Source organism: Anolis sagrei, chromosome X (genome assembly GCF_037176765.1).
Source record: "Anolis sagrei isolate rAnoSag1 chromosome X, rAnoSag1.mat, whole genome shotgun sequence".
Lineage (NCBI taxonomy): Eukaryota > Metazoa > Chordata > Lepidosauria > Squamata > Dactyloidae > Anolis > Anolis sagrei.
This window is the reverse complement of record NC_090034.1, coordinates 88,253,069-88,274,822: the sequence shown is the minus strand read 5'-3', so window position 1 is coordinate 88,274,822 and position 21,754 is coordinate 88,253,069. Positions and strand designations below refer to the sequence as shown.

At 41.4% G+C, this 21,754-nt stretch overlaps 1 protein-coding gene across 3 annotated transcripts in view; it reads left to right on the top strand.

Annotated features, from left to right (window-relative positions):
* APLP1 (amyloid beta precursor like protein 1) overlaps positions 1–13,352 on the top strand; it is an 83,166-nt gene extending 69,814 nt beyond the window's left edge. For all 3 annotated transcript variants that reach the window (XM_060783908.2, XM_060783907.2, XM_060783909.2), the window contains 2 exons: positions 8,827–8,970; positions 11,214–13,352. In XM_060783908.2, the coding sequence (XP_060639891.2) occupies positions 8,827–8,970; positions 11,214–11,312 (243 nt within the window). In that variant the 3' untranslated portion in view covers positions 11,313–13,352. The remainder of the gene's footprint in view (positions 1–8,826; positions 8,971–11,213) is intronic.
* Positions 13,353–21,754: the final 8,402 nt, after the last annotated feature.

Sequence of the window (21,754 nt, the reverse complement as noted above, 5' to 3'; positions counted from 1 at the left end):
GATTCTATGAGGCTGTTGGGGGTGCTTTGATTGTGCTTTCCTTGCATGGCAGGGGATTGGACTGGATGGCCTTCTTCCATCTCTATGATTCTCTGATTCTGTTTGGAATTAGTTGCTGCCAAGTTCTGCTTAAGAATAATAATAATAATAATAATAATAATAATAATAATCTTTATTTATTCCCCGCCACCATCTCCCCAAAGGGGACTCGGGGCGGCTTACATGAGGCCAAGCCCGAAAATACATAACAGCAAAATACAGAACAACAAAAAAATATCATCGCAATAAAATAAATAGAACTTAAACAGTACAAAGTAACAAGGTGAAAAATCAGTCTCAAGAGACGGGCCAAATGACTACTTGGTAAGAAGCAACCATTACATCCTCTAAAACTAAAATCAAGTATTATATAAATAGACTTGCACATGGAAATGTTTGTTTATAATACCAATGGAATAATAGCAGCCTTTTAGCTATCTAGTAAAAACACAAAGGTCTCTACGTACAGTGGCAAGGCGCATGGATGATTCTCTCTCCCAAACACATGTTTGCCACTGTCACCTTTGCTGCTATCAATCACCTCCGGGAGGTTTGAAGAGGGTGCTTAGATTCAATCCCACTACCCTCGCCTCCCCGGCCCCATCAAAATATAATGGATGCTGCTGTCAAAAGCTGGCAGAGCGGAGCATCTGCTTGGCAGGTGTGGGCATGATTTCTGTTCAGCAGTGAATTTCCTCCAGTGTGCAAGGTTTTGCCATGCCCAGCACCTTTTTGTGCCTGCTGTCAGCATTCTGTGGGAGACATTCTTCCTGCAGGATCCGGGCTCGAGAGCACACATCTCTTTGCTCAACCCCGGGTGCTAATGTTACAGCTATCTCATATCTTGAATTCCTGTAAGAGTCTCAGGAGACTTCCATATGGTCCTGGTGATTTATGAGTTTAATCTATCAGTTTGCTCTAAAATGTCCTCCGAAGACGATTTAGGTTGTGCCATTTCTTCAGATTTATTGCCTTTGTGGGGAACGGCTTGGGTGTCTCTCCCCTACCTTGTCTTTGTCTGAGACAGATGCAAAGCACTCATTTAACTTCTCTGCAATATTTCTGTCTTCCTTAAGTGCTCTTTTTTACATCTTGATTGTCTAATGACCTGAGCAATTCTCCCTGGCAGCCTTCCCACCTCTAATGCAACCCTTTTAAAATTCTTCTCCTTGGCTTTTATGTCTCTATCTTGATGGTTCTCATTCTTCCTTCTCCTGCCCCCGTTAGTGGATGGGAGGGGTGCTGCTAGCCCATTAGGCGTTTTATTATGCTTCAGCTGGTGGAATTTCAGGGTTTTTTTTTTAACTGTCCTTCAATTTGGCCACATTTTTGCTTTTTTAGAAAAGCATACTTTTTAATGCCATTTCATCATGCAAGCACATTTTGAGGTTTTTTTTGTTTTGTTTTTTTGTTCTAAGGAAGGTTCTTGAAAATTAGATCAGCAAAGTTTTAGGTGCGTTTGGCCATGTTTTTGGAATTTATGTTTACATATGGACAGATATATGAAATTGGGCATCGGGTAGAAGAAAGGAAGGAAGGAAAGAAGGAAAGGAAGGAAGGAAGGATAATAATAATAATAATAATAATAATAATAATGGGTTGTTGTAGGGTTTTTCAGGCTATATGGCCATGTTCTAGAGGCATTCTCTCCTGACGTTTCGCCTGCATCTGTGGCGAGCATCCTAAGACGGAGCCCCCGGTGGTGCAGTGGGTTAAACCCCTGTGCTGGCAGGACTGAAGACCGACAGGCCGCAGGTTCGAATCCAGGGAGAGGCGGATGAGCTCCCTCTATCAGCTCCAGCTCCTCATGCGGGGACATGAGAGAAGTCTCCCATAAGGATGATAAAAACATCAAATCATCCGGGCGTCCCCTGGGCAACGTCCTTGCAGACGGCCAATTCTCTCACACCAGAAGCGACTTGCAGTTTCTCAGGTCGCTCCTGACACAACAAAAAAAAATCCTAAGACGTAGTGAGGTCTGTTGGAATTACCTCTGAGGATGATTGCCATAGATGCAGGCGAAACGTCAGGAGAGAATGCCTCTAGAAAATGGCCATATAGCCCAAAAAAAACCTACAACAACCCAGTGATTCTGGCCATGAAAGCCTTCGACAATGCAATAATAATAATAATCATCATCATCATCATCATCTTCCCGCCAATGAGTGCCACTTTTCGTGGAAAAGAAAAAAGCTTGTATTATTGATGTCGCCATACCAGGTGACAGTCACATTGAGGAAAAACAACAGGAAAAACACAGCCGTTATCAGGACCTCAAAATCAAACTGCAAAGGCTCTGGCATAAACCAGTACAGGTGGTCCCAGTGGTCATTGGCGCACTGGGTGCCGTGCCAAAAGATCTCAGCCTGCAATTAGAAACAATAAACATTGACAAAATTATGATCTTTCAACTGCAAAAGGCCACCTTACTTGGATCTGTGCGCATCATTCAAAAATACATCACACAGTCCTAGACGCTTGGGAAATGTTCGACTTGTGATTTTATGATACGAAATCCAGCATATAGATCTCATTTGCGGTGACATAATAATAATAATAATAATAATAACCATCATCATCATCTTTATTTATACCCCACCACCATCTCCCCATAGAGGATTCTGAGCGGCTTACATGAGGCCAAGCCCGGCAATACATTACAGCAAAATAAAATACAGAACAACAAAAATAACATCGCAATAAAATAAATAAAACATTCAGGTAAAATAAACAGTACAAAATAACATAATGGAAAATCAAACACAGTGGGCAGGCCGAATGCACGACATAAAATGATAAAACTCTGGAAGAGATAGCAATGAAAAAAGTATATTTGTAGGGGAGGAGCTCCTGGGAGCAGAACAGTGGAGTTAGGCCTTCAATAAGAGAGATGAGTGTGGTGGAGGCTCCTTCTTTGGAGGCTTTTCAACAGAATCTGGAAGGCCATCTGTTGGGGGTGCTTTGAATGCGATTTTCCTGCTTCATGGCAGGGGGTTGTATTGGATTGCCCACGAGGTCTCTTCCAATTCAATGATTCTGTTTTAACATCCTGACTGTGGTGGAGGCTCCTTCTTTGGGGGCTTTTAAACAGAGGCTATCTCTTGGGGATGCTTTGAATGCGATTTTCCTGCTTCTTGGCAAGGGGTGGACTGGATGGCCCGTGAGATCTCTTCTAACTCTATGAATATGGAAGGAAAGAAGGAAAGAAGGAATTGCTGTCCTGTAAAAAAACAACTGAATGCTTCTAGGTAGGCTAGAAGATTATAATGGTCCTGAATGCATGTGTCCATTATGCTTCACAGCCGTGTTTACATATTTCTTGAAAAATATGCAGTTTTTAAAAATAGTTTTTTCTACTATTTACTATCTACTCCTGTTAACAAATTATAGAAATAATCGTTTACTGTTTTTTCACAAAGGAATTGGTGTCCTCCTTTCGTTATCAAGGAAAGGGATTAATTATAAGCCACTGATTATTTATCATTAGTTGCAGTACTTATTTATTTATATACAGTAATTATATTCCACCCTTCTCACCCCGCAGGGGACTCAGTGGATTTCAATGTACATATACCTGGCAAAAATTCAATTCCATAGACACACAACATATACAGACAGGCACACAGAGGCTATTTAACATTCCAGCTTTTCATGAGGGTATTCTGGCCACCAGGGGAGCTGTCACTTCACCGTTTATTAGTGACAATGATGGAGTACTATCTCATTCCTTTTGCACAGTTGCTGGAGAATTTTATGGCATCGTAAATTAGTTAAATTAGCCTCCCCGCATAAGCGGTACCTAAATTTCCTACTTGACAGATGCAACTGTCTTTCGGGCTGCAAAGGTCTACAGCAAGCTACACAATGGTTGGAAGCTCACTCCAACCCAGGCTGGCTTCAAACTCATGATTTTCTGGTCAGTAGTTATCTTAATGCAGCTGACTCCTGGGCAGCTGTGCCACAGTCCCGGTGCTTCCAAACTCTGAAGAAAGGAATTGTGTCCCATCATCCCAATACTTTCCTCATTGTTCCTCAGCAGTTGATTTTAAGTTTGAGCTGTATTGTGGAGATGTGAGGCAATAATAATGAAGGGAAAATTTTGAGCATATGTTTCCCTTGAGGATATGGGAGTAAAAGCAGAGTTGCATAGACAAGGAAGTAGTATTTATCACATCAGATTCTTACGCCTGTTTCCTCTAATATCTTTACTATTCTCCTGGTGATAAGTTGAATTCCAGATCTCCATTAGAGTCAGTTGATTCCATGCCTGTGTACATCTGTTGTAATATAAAACTCCAGCTACACCTTGGCCTCAGCCTTCTCTGTTGTGGTGCTTGCCTGTTAGTCGAGCACTTTTCCAAAAGAATTGCTGGCATCAGATTACATGGCAGGAAACCAAGAAGTTAGGCTGATTCTCTGCAGAACCCACACCAAAGAAAACTTATCCTCAGGGAGTCCAGGTTTTATTTTTATCATCATTTCTGCGACTGAGGTCACCCTCTGCTTCATGGCATGTTTCGCTTGATTGTTTATGGATTTTTGAATTGTAACTGAAGGGAAGGCAGTTTCTGCTGCATTTCTTTGATTTGTGGACCCTTAGGAACCAGGAATGGGGGAATTAGAGGTGGAGGCCATTTCTCTTTAGAGAAATTGAAAGCGGTGTGATCGATTTAGCTTGGCTGCAGGCATGTTTTCTTGGCTGTGGAACCAAATGATGGCAACGTCTAAGCTTGGCGTGTGATGCTAAGGTTGTCTTTTAGTATGTTCCAAACATGTTGAAATTGATAGAAAGCAAAATAATTCCTTTTAAAGTTCATGAGTACTGTATATACTCAAGTATACGCCGAGTTAATCAGCCCCTTTTTTAGACTGAAAAAGCTCCCCTTGGCTTATACTTGAGTCAAGGTTATTGATTATTTTACTCTGTTATTAGTATTATTTTTATTGCATTTATTATTTTACTCTATTATTATCATTACATTTACATTATTTTACTCTATTATTATTATTATTATTACATTTATTATTTTATTCTATTATTATATTACTGACACAAAAACACAGTAGGTCACAGCAAATGAGACCTATATGCTGTATTTCTTATCACAAAATCACAAGTCGAACAAGTTTAGGACTGTGTGATGTATTTTCGAATAATCCGTTCAGGTCCAAGTAAGGTGGCCTTTTGCAGTTGGCAGATCGTGATTTTGCCAATGTTTATTGTTTCCAAATGCCATCTGAGATCTTTTGACATGGCACCCAGTGTGCCAATGACCACTGGGACCACCTGTACTGGTTTATGCAGTTTAATTTTGCAATTCGATTTTGCAGTTCTGTTGTTGTTGTTGTTATAAACACAACAAGATGAGTCCACAGCAGACAAGATCACTGTGCTGGCTGTTGTACTGGATCACACGTCGGACACTTCCCAAGTGTCTAGGACTGTGTGATGTATCGCCGATTAATGCATGCAGATCCCAGTAAGGTGGCCTTCTGCAGCTGGCAGATGGTAATTTTGTCAGCGCCGATTGTGTTTAAGTGCAGGCCAAGGTCTTTAGGCACTGCACCCAGTGTGCCGATCACCACTGGGACCACCTTTACTGGCTTGTGCCAGAGTCATTGTTTATTAACAATGTCACAGGGAGGAGGGAGCAAGCTTGTTTTCTGCTTCCCTAGAGACTAGGACGCAGAACAATGGCTTCAAAATACAAGAGAGGAGATTCCATCTGAACATGAGGAAGAACTTCCTGACTGTGAGAGCCGTTCAGCAGTGGAACTCTCTGCCCTGGAGTGTGGTGGAGGCTCCTTCTTTGGAAGCTTTTAAACAGAGGCTGGATGGCCATCTGTCAGGGGTGATTTGAATGCAACATTCCTGCTTCTTGGCAGGGGGTTGGACTGGATGGCCCATGAGGTCTCTTCCAACTCTTTGATTCTATGATTCTATGATTCTATGATTATTATGATTATTTCCATTATTTCCATTATTTTACTTTATTATTATTACATGTATTGTTATTATTACTGTTATTACATTTATTATTTTACTTTATTATTACATTCCATTATTTTACTCTATTATTACTGTTATTATTTCATTTCCATTATTTTACTCTATTATTATTTTTATGACATTTATTATTTTACTCTAGTTATTATTATTATTGGAAGGATACGTAAGCACATTTACATCATAGAAGGTTATAATAATGGTTTAATCAGTGTTGGACAGCCTTGTCTTAAATTACAGTTTGATGTATGTATTCAAACCCATTTAACTTACTGATGCCTCAATTAATGTCATTTTATTGGTATCTATATTTATTTTGAAATTTACCAGTAGTTACTGCATTTCCCACCTTCAGCTTATAATCAATACATTTTCCCAGTTTTTTGTGTAAAATTAGGTGCCTCGGCTTATATTCAAGTCGGCTTATAGTCGAGTATATATGGTATATTCACACCTTGCTGGCTTTTACATTTGAATGGCAGATGCACAAACCGGAAACATTGACTTCAGTATTGTTTATGAAAATGGCCCTGGGCATAAGAAGAAGTCTAGTTTTTTTTCTGCTCTGAATGCCTGACTAATACTGAAGGGATCAAAAAGCTTAGTGTGAACACTTTTTAATTTTGTTAAGGCTGATGTAATCTTCACCTAAGTAGTACCTTTTGTGTGTAAATTCCTTTCCAGTTTTTCTCCTTTCAATAATCCAATAACCAAGGCCACTTTTCCAACTGATATAGGTAAAAATTGAGATGGTAAAATGTTGTTTTCCATTGGCATCATGATTGCCAGCAATGTTCCATACATGACATGACAATAAATCCATGTTGGCAGCTGAGTCCCCTCAGGACCTGTAGCCAGCTCTCTTGAATTCAGGTGGTTGAACGTTGGTCAATGTAGAAGTGAAACAAAGATATTCCAAAAATAAGGTACCGTATACACTCGAGTATAAGTCAACCCGGATATAAGCCAAAGCATCTAATTCTAAAACAAAAAAACTGGGAAAACATATTGATTTGAGTATAAGCCAAGGGTGGAAAATGCAGCAGCTACTGGGAAATTTCAAAATAAAAATTGATACCAATAAAGTAACATAATTGAGGCATAGACTAAATGTTTTTGAATATTTACATAAAACTGTAATTTAAGTTAAGACTGCCCAACTCTGATTAAACCATTATTTTAACCTCCTTCAATGTAAATATACTTACATATCCTTCCAATAATAATAGAGTAAAATAATACATGTAATACTAGAGTAAAATAATAAATGTAATAATAATAATAATAATAATAATAATAATAATAATAATAGAGTAAAATAATGGAAATGTAAGAATAACAACAATAATAGAGTAAAATAATCAGTCTAATAATAAGAGAGTAAAATAATCAATCTAATATTAACAATAATAAATAGAGAAAAATAATAAACGTCATCTATATAAATAAAAATGTAATGTTCGTTTGTGGGATTAACATAACTCAAAAACCACTAGACAGATTGACTCCAAATTAGGACACAAGACACCTATCAGGCCAACAAATGACTATCACTCATAAAAAAATACAGTAGAAAGGACTTAAAAAACCAAAAAACCAAAAAGACATTACAGCGCATGCACAAAAACACCTCCCTGGCACCATCACCCCTCCATTTCTACTTAAGCCAAGTGTGAATGTTGCATCTGGATTACCTTTGAATAGCCTTGCATCTTAAAAGCCTGGCTTCTACCTGCCAGCGGGAAATCTTTGGTGGGAGTCCAGATTGTTCCATGACTAGAAATCTTCTGGGTTTTTTTGAGGGCCACAGCAATGCATGGCGAGTACAGCCAGTAAATAATAATAATAGAGTAGAATAATGTAAATAATAATAATAATAATCATAATAATCATAATAATAAAGTAAAATAATAATAATAATAATAATAATAATAGAGTAAAATAATAAATATCTTTGATTTTATAAACCGAGGGGGGCTTTATCAGCCTTAAAAAGGTGCTGAAAAACTCTGCTTATACTCAAGTATATCCGGTATATAGTTATAGACCTCCCAAAGTCTGCAGAAGTATATATTTCGGTTATCATGATAATAAATGAGAAGACTCAAAATAGATCTATAAGTCCTATACACTGCGCCTAGAGAGATAAGATACTTAAAAGAGTGAGAATAATTGGTCTTGTTGTCTGGAGACAGAACTTCTGATGCATTTAAGACTATAGGATTGCCTTACACAATCCGCCCTTTAGGATACTTGAATCCTCTTAGGGATGCTTTACTCCAACCAGCCAGAACCCGAATGGCAACTGTCACCCAGAGGACCTTTTCATCGGATGCCCCACGACTGTGGAGTGACCTGCCAGAAGAGATCCGACAGCTAAACAAAGTGTCAGAATTTAAAATGAAACTGAAGACTCATCTCTTCTGGCAGACCTCCCCAGGAGTTTTGATTTACATTCTATTGCTACTATATGTCAATTCTGTATGGGTTTGGTGCAAATTTTTATATTTTTATGTTTTAATCTATATAATTTATTGCATATATTTTATGTCCGTATGTTTTTAAATTATTTGTACACAGCCTTGAGCCAACGGGAGAGGCTATTATTATTATTATTATTATTATTATTATTATTATCTTGGAGTTTTAGATACTAGAGATACGATGCAGAGTTTCCACCTCATTGAGTTAATTCCAGCATTAGTCCTACCTTGGAAAAAAGCTTGGAACATAAAAAGGCAGTTGAGATTAGAGGTCTCATTCATCCTCTTCCTCTGCAGGAGCCGGACACCTTGGTCACCATCAACCGGGGCGCTCTGATCGGCCTCCTTGTGGTGGCGGTGGCTGTTGCCATGGTGATTATCATTAGCCTCCTGATGGTTCGCCGGAAGCCCTACGGGACCATCAGCCACGGCATTGTTGAGGTATGGAAGCCAAGGACTTTGACAGTGAACCTTTCAGGACTTTGAGAACAATTGCCAGGGTCGCAGGAGTGGAGACCACTTCAGGGGAGTGGATCAGTGCTCCCTGGCAGGGACTACTAAGTGGTTCAGGGTTGAGTAAGATGGAGCCATTGCCATTAAAGTGGCATGAATGTTTTGAAATGATCTAGTGTTGATACATACTCATTGTGCTATCTTTGCCATGCTGACTCAATCACTGCTAGAAGGACTTTTATGCTCTGTCCAATCAGGCAGGAGTTGGAGGTGTTTAGCCAATGGGAAAGAGCAAGTCAATTAATTTAATTTATTTATTTACATCATTTTTACTCCGCTCTTCTCACCCCCGCAGGGGGACTCAGAGCGGCTCGCAATGGCAACGATTCGATGCCGCAATACTTACCATTATAAAAGCAGAATAAAATCATACCATGCAACATATTAAAACAACATTAATTACACTGTTCAACGGAGAAAAAGTTGCAGGCCTGAAAATAGTTGTTCTTTTATGAATTTGGGGTGCTGAAAACAAAAATGACATTTAAAAATGTATATTGGCTCTAGTTTTTATGATATAAGCAATCACGTGATCACGTATGGTTGAAAAAATGCATGTTGCGACTTACACTATGGAAGATTCTAGAATATTCTAGAAAGTTTGATGACGCAGTATTAGTGCCATGTGCAAAAGCCAGAAAGCCCTATATAAGGCCAGACTTTTGAACGGTGGGGGTCAGTCAGTTGAAGACTGAGACAGTATCGTTAAACATCGTTTTACATTGTTCTTTTTACTGTAGTTATGCCTCGCACGTGTGTAAATAAAGCACTATGGAAAAAAGATATCAAGGCCAATGGACTCCGTCAATGCTGTCAGACTACTGCTGGAGCATTGTAAGAGACAATCCTTTCCTTGAATACAAAAGAAAAGTCAAGAGAAGCAAACAGGATATAAACTAAAGTCACGATTAAAGCGACATTTAAACTTTCAGACTTTTCAACTGCATTAGGCCTACTAATATAGTTTCTTGCTGAACAAACATAAACAATAGACTAATTAAATAAATATTTCTCATGTATAAACTATTGGCAATATAATTTGACTAAAATTTAGTAAATATTCACGGTTTATATACATGCAGTAAGGTTAGGCGCATTATCATAATATTAACGAATTACCTATTGTGGAGAAAATTGAAATAGCTGTTGCATAAAAACCAGAGCCAATTAACACATTTAATTATTATGTTTGAATTCAGCATGTTAAATTTATTAAGAAACGGCACATTTCGTTTCCGCAACTGAGAAAAACTGAAAATTTGTAGAACAGTGTTATCAATCATAAAGACATTTCCATTATAACAATCGTCGTCTGGTCCAATTCACTGTTCAGGTGCCGTTATATCCATTAGCCAAAAGCCTGGTTCCACAACCACCTCTTCAGTTTTCTTCTGAAAGAAAGGAGAGAGAGCGCTGATCTAATTTCACTGGGGAGCGAATTCCCCAGGCAGGGGGGTCACCACTGAGAAGGCCCTGTCCCTTGTCCCCACCAGCTGCATTTGCAAAGTTGGTGGGACCAAGAGCAGGTCTTCCCCAGCAGATCTTAAACTACGAGGCGGAACATAGAGGGAGATACGTTCGGATAAGGAAGCTGGGACGGAGTCATATAGGGCCAAGACCAGCACTTTGAATTGTGCTCGGAAATGGACCGGCAACCAGTGGAGTTGTCGTAATACCCCCTGTACGATGCTCCAGTGAGCAGTCTGGCTGCCGCCCGTTGGACTGGTTGCAGTTTCCAAACAGTCTTCAAAGGCACCCCACGTAGAGTGTGTTGCAGCAATCTATTCGGGATGTAACCAGAGCGTGGACCACCGTGACCAGTCAAGTCAGCATGCTTAGAATTTTGGTGGGGAAATTTTGCTATTTTGAATAATTCGGTTCATAGAGGGAGTACTGGCTTTTGAAAAGGCCGATATAGTTAGATAAAGTATAGAAGTGAGAAGAAATTCCTCCACTGAAATGACATTCTTTCTGTATGGGTGTTTTGGGATTTAATGCTGGTGAGTCTAGCAAGTGCTTTATTTATTTATTTATTTATTTATTTGCAGTACTTATATTCCGCCAATTCAAAGCAATTCAATTCAATGTGGATTTTAAATGGCAGTATAGAAGAGGTCTTAGTGACTCCTATTGCCATGCTTGACCTTCTCTTTTTCCCCCCCACATGGCAGGTGGACCCCATGGTTAGCCCTGAGGAGCGGCAGCTGAACAAGATGCAGAACCATGGCTACGAGAACCCCACCTACAAATTCTTTGAAGAGATGAATTGAGTTTCCTTGGCACAAGGGGATGTGGGGTCACTGGGGTGGTGGGCATTACCATGTAGGTGGAAGGGAGTGGTATCTACTGGAGAGAGGGGTAGATTCCACATACCTTTCCACACAACGCCCCCTCTTTTTCTCTGCCCTGGCTGAGCCTTGCCCTCACCCCAGCCCCATTCCCTAGCCTGCCATGTTTTTGTTCTTCCATTTGCCACATTCCTCCTCTCACATATCCATCCATCCGAGCTTTACAGCTATCATCACTGGCCAACCACTTGCCATTTCCACCACCACCATTAATTTCCTCACATCTTCACCAGTTCTAACCCTCCAACACACACACAAACACACACAAAAGCTCCTGGTATCAGGTGCCATATTTGGTTATTTCGACTACCATCATCTGAACACCCACACAGTGTGCAGCTTTCCAAACCACTTGTTGGATCTGCTGTGCAACTGTGGGCACCAAGAACTCCATGCACGCATCTCATGAAAGCTCTCATGTGTGTACATCGCGCACCAATGCTCCTTTGCCCAGGGCTATCACGTGTGCATCGTTCTAACTTGCACAGGAACAGCGGTTGTTACAAAAATACAGCCTACACATTGTAACCTATGCTCATGACCTGAAAATCATAGATAAGTCAGTAACACTGTATCACAGAGCTGCAGCCTCCCTCAATTCCATCCATGGCACCCATTTGTGACTTCATTTTGCAGAGATTTTTTAAGAAAAACATAGAAAAGCCCATACCTTACGCGTGAGACCAGAGTGTTGTGTGCACTCACATTCCCATTGCTACCCTAGCCTGCCTCAGCATAGGAATCACCTCCACTCACCTCCACGCCTTTTCTGTCTCCACTTGTATTATGCTTCCTTTTGAATCCCTCACTAGTTGCACTTAATTTATTGGAAAGCCAGCTAAGCAGGGTTGGCCAGATTACATTTACCCTCTGCTTCCTTTGGCCTAGTTAAGTTCCATCAGCACCTTATATACTAGTTTGGACAGGGGAAAACTAAAGATATAAGCTCTCCTTGTCACCCGCCTATTTCTTTCTCTCTCCCTCCCCAAAAGATATAAGGGATAGGAGCAAAGTCGCAGAAATAGAATAAAGGGCTGGCCTTTGTCCATCCCTGAAGCTCCAACTTTAAAAAGTCCGTGATTAGGGGTAGGCTGGGGGAATCCCATTATAGGGCTGGGCCAATAACCATACTCTAATTTTTGCCACTTGCAGTTGGGTGGTTTCTTTCTGGGAGAAATTTGCCAATAGGTTGCTGCCATATGACTGGTTTCCTTTCCAAAAGTAATGCATCTTCTGGGATTTGCCATCTTGGCTTCTGAAATGGAGAGGAGGGAAGATTGGGACCACTTTGGTTATGTTTTCTTTCCATCTCTGATGGTGTCGCCAAATGCACTGTAATGTCTGCCTACTACTGGAAGGTGTGAGATTATAGGCTTTGATATGCCTTTGGGTTGTACCATTTTGCTAGCTCTTTAAAGGTTGCAATTGGGCAGCAGACTAAAGAAAATAACATAGGATTTGCATATATTAATGGGGCTCTTGAGATTGATTGGAGGTTTGATTCATATAGATTACCATTGATTTTATTTTTGTCTCCTCTCACCTTTCCTACCAGAGGTAATCCTTTTGGACATCCTAGAACTAAAAGTTTGCCAGGTCCCCCCTCCCTCACACACGGCTCTTGGCTTCCTAAGACTTGTATGGAAGAGAGGAGGGTGGGATGTTCTGCCATTGTACCTAAGATGATGACATGTTTAGGGAAGCGCTTCCTGTGACAGAGCTCAACACCTTGCTTGCATTTTGAGAAGGCAGAATGTACAACTTTGTGTCTTGAATGCTCTCCATTCTTTTTCTGTTGCCACTTTACTTCCCGCCCTTACTCATTCTGTTCTGCTTCCGTTCCTGTCCTTTTCAAGCAGACATTCTTGAAATCAAGATGCAAATGTCAAGAGACAAACCAGGAGAATGGATTTCAATTGCCAGTCCTCCCACCAAACTAATAAAATATTGTCACTTCTCTAACCCCATTGCTGAGCCTGGTCTTTTAAACAAAATGGTGGTGGGTGGGGAACGGTTAGGGGGAGATAATAGAGTTGGATTCACATCTCACTGTGACTATGAATTTATATAAAGCAGTGGTTCCAAACCTTTTTTTTTTTTTTTAACCAGGGATCACTTTGACCAGAGACCACTTCGACTAGGGACCACTCTCCAACATTAGTGCCAAAAGAGTTACGAATCAGTTTTTGGTCAACTTTCGATTTGGTTATTTGGGGTGCTAATTCAAAAAATTGCATTGGATAGACCACATCAGCTCTAGTTTCTGATGCAGAACATATGCCATCCAGTAGTCGCCATTTCCTCGCCCATCTTGCCCATCCAGTAGTTGCCATCTCCTCCTGGATTTTATATGGCAGTGTAGAAAGGGCCCTATAGTCTTTACACATTGCAGTATCCAATAAATTATGCCCAGCAAACTGTAGCAAGCTGTGGCTCAGTGAGTAGAAGATCGCAAATGAGAGGTGAGCCCACCAAAACAGGAGAATTTGTACCCATTATAATATTATAGTAGTCTGAATGTTAAACTATGCCTATGGAGACCGGGGGCGGGATGGAAATATTTTTTAAAGCACAGTATGTCACGGAAAATGAGATGCTGGATTTCATATCAAAAAAATCACAAGTCAAACACTTCCCAAGCGTCTAGGACTGTGTGATGTATTTTCGAATGATGCGCGCAGATCCAAGTAAGGTGGCCTTTTGCAGTTGACAGATTGTGATTTTGTCGATGTTTATTGTTTCTAAATGCCAGCTGAGATCTTTTGGCACGGCGCCCAGTGTGCCAGTGACCACTGGGACCACCTGTACTGGTTTATGCCAGAGCCTTTGCAGTTCGATTTTGAGGTCTTGATAGCGGCTGAGTTTTTCTTCTTGTTTTTACTCAATGTAAACCACTTTCCTCTTGTTTTTCCTCTTGTTTTTACTCAATGTGGCTGTCACCTGGTATGGCGACATCAATAATCCAGATTTTTTTTCTTTTCCACAATCGTGATGTCTGGTGTATTGTGTTCCAAAACTTTGTCAGTCTGGATTCGAAAGTCCCACAGTATTTTTGCATGTTCACTTTCCATGACCTTTGCTGGTTTATGATCCCACCAATTCTTTACTACTACTACTACTACTACTACTCATTATTATTATTATTATTATTATTATTATTATTATTATTATTTGAAACACAACAAGATGAGTCCACAGCAGAAACTCTGCTGGCTGTTGTATTGGATCACACGTCGGACACTTCCCAAGTGTGTGGGACTGTGTGATGTATCGGTGAATAATGTATGCAGATCCCGGTAAGGTGGCCTTTTGCAGCTGGCAGATGGTAATTTTGTCAGCGCCGATTGTGTTTAAGTACAGGCCAAAGTCTTTAGGCACTGCACCCAGTGTGCGGATCACCACTGGGACCACCTTGACTGGTTTGTGCCAGAGTCTTTGCAGTTCAATTTTTAAATCCTCATATTGTGTCAGCTTTTCCAGTTGTTTCTCTGCAATCCTGCTGTTACCTGGGTTTGAGACATCGACGATCCATACTATAGTATTATTATTATTTATTTATTTATTTATTTATTTCCCTGATCTGTCATGGAAACCCAGTGGGTGAACTTAGGCAAGACTCGCACTCTCAGGCCTCTTCTACACTGCCATATAAAATCCAGATTATCTGCAAGTGGGTTGCTGTTTACCGTGTGAGAAATACAAACATGCAGAGAAATGGCTGGTATCATCCAATAATGAATGAGGAGGGCAAGGACACCAAGATACAGTTACCAAGTGTTGACTTTCACGCAGACATTTAATTACTTAGCCATGGCTAGAATAATCACAGCACTTAAACATTTACTGCCTGTGAAATCCAGGCTTTCAACAGATATACTGTCCCTGCCAATGTAACTTTTTAAAAATGGGATTTTTAAAGTGGATAGGGGATTACACAATCTGTTGCGTCACAGATCTCATGATCCAGCTACAATCAGGAAAAGCCTGTTTACAGGGAATTTACTTGCAAATATTCCTATCACGCGATGGCTTAAAAATGTGAAATGTTCCTACACCTGGAAAACTGAAGAGAATGGAATTCCAGCCGTTCAGAACCTTTGCCGTTGGAGCCACCAAAATGTACATCTCTGTTAAGGAGTTTTTCAAACACCTTTAACCTTTCCCTAAGGCAATAATTAAGGGGCTGTCTAAACAGACTTTAAAAAAATTGTACTTTGTAGCAGCTACTATCCTGACACAGCTTATGTGATGTTTCGCATCCCAACCAGTTCTTTGCTTTTCAAAACATTGGCTATCTCCTCTCATTCTGGACAAAGATCTACAGGATTCCAGGGGGCTTTGTCATGTGGCCGCCCCCAAGAGGTAGCTTCTCATTGGAGCTAAGGGAGAGTTAAGGGTGAGCAGAACAGGTGACAAGGATCAGCAGAAGACACGATCATCCTCACCAGGAACTGCACTCAAATCATGTTTAAATTTTTATTTTATTTTATTTTAAAAGGAGCATGCATGCAGATACTTGCAGATCAGTATACTATTATACAGGCAGTCCCCAAGTTATGAACAATATAGGTTCTGTAGGTTTGTTCTTGAGTTGAATGTGTAAGTCGGAAGGGGTACATTTTTTAAGTGTAACCCTAGCTACACACACATACTAGCTTGGATAACCAGCGTTGCCCAGGTTATTTGAAAAAGTCCATTTTTAATTGTACAAAATGCATAAGGTTGTGAGTGAACTACAACTCACATGCCAGGCTAACCCCAAAAAACTCCATCAATACTTAAAAGTTTGTTATGTTGGGCAAGCTTGCTCCAGATGCATCATCGGTGGACTTCAGTGTGCTCTCTGGCAGTAGGGTAAACTACAACTCCCACTACGGTGATCAGTCCCCTCAAACCCCTCCAGTAGATAGAGTTAGTCATGGGGGTTCTGTGTGCCAAGTTTGCTCCAGGTCCATTATCGGTGAAGGACACAGTTTCTCTAGTAATGGGTGAACTACAACTCCCAGAAAGGAAGGTCAGTTCCCCCCAAACCCCTCCAAGTAATTAAATTTCAGCATATAGAATCAAAGAGTTGGAAGAGACCTCATGGGCCATCCAGTCCAACCCCCTGCCAAGAAGCAGGAATATTGCATTCAAATCACCCCTGACAGATGGCCATCCAGCCTCTGTTTAAAAGCTTCCAAAGAAGGAGCCTCCACCACACTCCGGGGCAGAGAGTTCCACTGCTGAACAGCTCTCACAGTCAGGAAGTTCTTCCTCGTGTTCAGATGGAATCTCCTCTCTTGTAGTTTGAAGCTATTGTTCCGCGTCCTAGTCTCCAAGGAAGCAGAAAACAAGCTTGCTCCCTCCTCCCTGTGGCTTCCTCTCACATATTTATACATGGCTATCATATCTCCTCTCAGCCTTCTCTTCTTCAGGCTAAACATGCCCAGCTCCTTAAGCCTCTCCTCATAGGGCTTGTTCTCCAGACCCTTGATCATTTTAGTCACCCTCCTCTGGACACATTCCAGCTTGTCAAGGTATGCGTGCCAAGGTATATCAGGTATGCGTGCCAAGTTTGGTCCATAATAAATCTTCCAGGAGTGAATTTCCCTTCCGAGGGGTAGAGTTCTCTCACCTCCTGATGTCTCACCCCCTTTCTTAACTATGAGTCATTTGTAAGTCATGTTTGTAACTTGGGGACTGCCTGTACTGGGTATAGCAACCTCCTCATAACAAGATGTCTGAAGCTGTTCTGAGTTATGGGGCAAAAGTTTGAAGAGTATCATTGTTATCCAAAATCTCACATCCAAGAATCATAGACATCCCCCACCCCAAAACAAGTCTCAGATGATGTCTTGATGCGCCCACCTGACAGCAGAAACAGGAAGCCTTACTTGTTTTTTCTCCTTTCCACACCACAATGGGCAGAAGTGGAGTGTAGGAACTTCTGTATCAGCTAGCCACAATGCAAACACCTGGGCTAGCACAATGAGTTAGAATATCCAATTGTTCAAGGACACCATACATCTCATCTAAAGTAATCCAAAAGCTCATCACCACAACCCAGCTCCCATCGTCCCATTCAGGAGGGAACAGGAAATCCCATCACTTAAAGGTCATTGAATCCATAGTCTTACACCCATTTTCTCATCTGGAAAACCCTGTCTATGGGAAGGGGACAGACATCAGACATCAACAAATTCAGAAATGTATATAAATGTAATGTTCATTTGTGGGATTAACGTCACTCAAAAACCACTGGACGAATTAACACCAAATTTGGACACAATATACCTATCAGGCCAACAAGTGAAAAACATAGCAGAGCACCTGATGAACCAGCCTGGACACAGCATATTATTTGAGAACACAGAAATGCTGGACCACACCAACAACCACCATGTCAGACTACACAGAGAAGCCATTGAAATCCACAAGCATGTGGACAATTTCAACAGAAAGGAAGAGACCATGAAAATGAACAAAATCTGGCTACCAGTATTAAAAAAACTCTAAAATTACAACAGCAAAACAGCAGAGAGGAAACAACCAGGCACATCTTAACACCTCTCAACAAAAGATTTTCCCAGGCTCAGGCAGGCCTTCAAATGCTAATGAAGGTGGTCAGTTGAAACATTCACACCTAGCTCTAGCAGAGAAGAGCTCTTTGCCCCACCCCAGCCATTCCACAGATATATAAACCCATTGTCCTATTTCCAACAGACCTCACTACCTCTGAGGATGCTTGCCATAGATGCAGGCGAAACGTCAGGAGAAAAATTGCCTCCAGAACATGGCCCTATAGCCCAAAAAAACCCACAAGAACCATAGCAGAAGAGACTTAAAAAGCCAAAAAATAAAAATACATGACAACGCATGTGCAAAACCACATATATGTGTGTGTGTGTGTGTGTGTGTGTGTGCAAACACACGTATATACACATATACACAAATATGTACACACCCATATACACACAAAACACATATACACAGACTGGGCCACAGCAACGCATGGCAGGGAATGGCTAGTCTCCAATAAAAGTTTGTTTAAATTCCATACACAACTCACCAATCACAGCTGTAAAACATGACAACAATAAATGTATATCAAACCAATGGGGGGGGGGGGCTGATTGCAAATTTGAGCAATTGGAACACAACCCTTTGTTTTTGAAGACCATAAAATATTGATAGCCATAAACAGGTAAGTCAGACTTGTGACTCTCTCCTCCTGACATCCTTCCTTGATCGAGAAGCAATAAATGGATCTTTGATTGTCTAGGTTGAGAAACTTGGGAGCTGGCACACATGGAAGAGGACCCATTTTGGGACAATGTCATGGGGAAGGAAAAGAAAAACCCTGGACTTCTACTCCATTTGGGATGAAAAGAAGGTCCAGGACCAACTTAAGAGATAACCCTGAAACATTTATGGTTTTGAGAATATTTCTGTACAGACGAAGATTGTTTTGTTTGTCGTGTCAGGACAACCAGTCAAATTATATTACATTTCTAACAGAACAAAGCAACAAACAGACAAAATACAAAATTTGTGAGTTTGGTAGTTGATTAAATGTCATTTGACCAGTATCTGGCCACTTGGAGTGCCTCTGGTGTTGCTGCAAGAAGGTCCTCCATCGTGCATGTGGCAGGGCTCAGGTTGCATTGCAGCAAGTGGTCAGTGGTTTGCTCCTCTCCACACTCGCATGTCGAGGATTTCACTTTGTAGCCCCATTTCTGAAGGTTGGCTCTGCATCTCGTGGTGCCAGAGCGCAGTCTGTTCAGCGCCTTCCAAGTTGCCCAGTCCTCTGTGTGCCCAGGGAGGAGTCTCTCATTTGGTATCAGCCATTGGTTGAGGTTCTGGGTTTGAGCCTACCACTTTTGGACTCTCGCTTGCTGAGGTGTTCCAGCGAGTGTCTTTGTAGAACAGATGAAGATTAAGGGACATGAGAGCAATACCACACAAAAAGAATGTCCCTTTGGCAGAGATCCAGAGAAGCTCTGCGATCACCACCTGAGAGTTGCAGTTGAGCACCTCTAAAGAGCCACTAGTTCAGGGTTTCTCAACCTTCCTAATGCCACGACCCTTTAATATAGTCCCTCATGTTGTGGTGACTCCAATCATAAAATTATTTTTGTTGCTACTTTATAACTGTAATTTTGCTACTGTTATGAACCGTAATGTAAATATCTGATATGCAGGATGTATTTTCATTCACTGGACGAAATTTGGCACAAATACCCGATACACCCAAATTTGAATACTGGTGGAATTGAGGATTGAGTTTGTCATTTGGGAGTTGTAGTTGCTGGGGTATACAGTTCCCCTACAAGCAAAGAGCATTCTGAACTCCACCAATGATGGACTTGTACCAATCTTGGCACACAGATCTCCCATGACCAACAGAAAATACTGGAAGGGTTTGATGGGCATTGCCCTTGCGTTTTGGAGTTGTACATCCAGAGAGCACTGTGGACTCAAACAATTATAGATCTGGACCAAACATGGCATGAATACTCAATATGCCCAAATGTGAACACTGGTGGAGTTTGGGGAAAAGAGGCCTTGACATTTGGGAGTTGTAGTTGCTGGGATTGATAGTTCACCTACAATCAAAGAGCATTCTGAACCCCACCAACGATGGAATTGGGCCACACTTCCCACACAGAACGCTCATTCTTGAAGGAACTCGCTGGCGACAACCTCCCTCCCACCTCGCACGCTCTCCCTCATCCGCACATGTCCACCATGTTCCGCTCCCCACTTGGAGTCTCAGAAACAGCCCTCACCTTGGCTGAGAGGCCAGCCAATCACAGCAAAGGATGTCTTTTGGTGGGAGGATTCACCGTCTGTTTCCAAAAATGAAGAGAAGGACAGGTGAAAAGATCTGCAGCCTTCTCTGCCAAAGGGGTTCTGGTGGTCTTTGGTGACCCCTTTGAAACCCCCTCATGACCTCCCTAGGGGTCCTGACCCCCAGATTGAGAAATGCTGCACTAGTTGCATTTTCACTGACACAAGAGATAGAGATTGAACTGCTACACAGATTTATTTTCCTCACCCTTAACTATGCTGGCTAGGGCTTCTGAGGAATGAAGTCCAACAAGGTCTGTGCCATTTCCTTCCATACTCTGGGGTGCAGATATGTGAGATTATCATAAATCACACAAACACACATGCCAAAACCAAAATGGTAATTATAACTTGTGGTATGGGTTGTAGGGACTAGAATCCATCTCCCTAATGTTTTACAGCAGTGGTTCTCAACCTTCCTAATGCCATGAACCCTTAATACAGTTCCTCATGTTCTGGTGACCCCCAACCATAAAATTATTTTTGTTGCTACTTCATAACTGGGTCCCCAGGTGCCGCAGCGGGTTAAACCACTGAGCTGCTGAATTTGCTGACTGAAAGGATGATGATTCAAATCCAGAGAGCAGGGTGAGCTCCTGCTGTTAGGCCTGCTGTTAGGCCCAGCGTCTCCCAACCTAGCAGTTCGAAAACATGCAAATGTGAGTAGATCAATAGGTACCGCTTTTGCAGGAAGGTAATAGCGTTCCATGCAATCATGATGGCCACATGACTTTGGAGGTGTCTACGGACAATGCCAGCTTGGAAAAAGAGATAAGCACCACCCCCCCCCCCCCCCAGAGTCGGACATGACTACCCTTAATGTCAAGGGAAACGTTTACCTTTACTTACCTTCATAGCTGTAATTGGTACTGTTATGAATTGCAATGTAAATATCTGACATGCTGGATGTATTTTCAAAAGGAGGGGGGCTTTTGGTGGGAAGATTTTGCAATTTGAGGTACAAAGGAAGGCCAAAACTAAGACAAGTCAAACCCGCATTTTGGACTTTAGGAGAGCCGATTTCCAAAAAATGAAGGAAACGCTGAGCAGCATTCCGTGGACGCAGATACTAAAAGATAACGGAGTTATGGATGGATGGGAATTTCTCAAGAGTGAAATACTCAAGGCACAATTGCAAACTGTGCCAACAAAGAGAAAAAATTGGACAAGTGCAAAGAAGCCAGAATGGATGTCCAAAGAACTTCTAACTGTACTAAAACACAAAAGAGACATGCACAAGAAGTGGAAAAAGGGAGAAATCACCAAAGAAGAATTCAAACAAATAGCCAACACCTGTAGGGAAAAGGTCCGCAAGGCTAAAGCACAAAATGAGCTCAGGCTTGCCAGGAACATTAAAAATAACAAAAAGGGCTTCTTTTCTTATGTCAGTAGAAAAAGGAAAAACAAGGAGGCGATAGGGCCTCTTCGAGGAGAAGATGGGGCAATGCTGACAGGGGGTAGGGAAAAGGCAGAACTACTTAATGCCTTCTTTGCCTCAGTCTTCTCACAAAAAGAAGGTCATCTTCAACCTC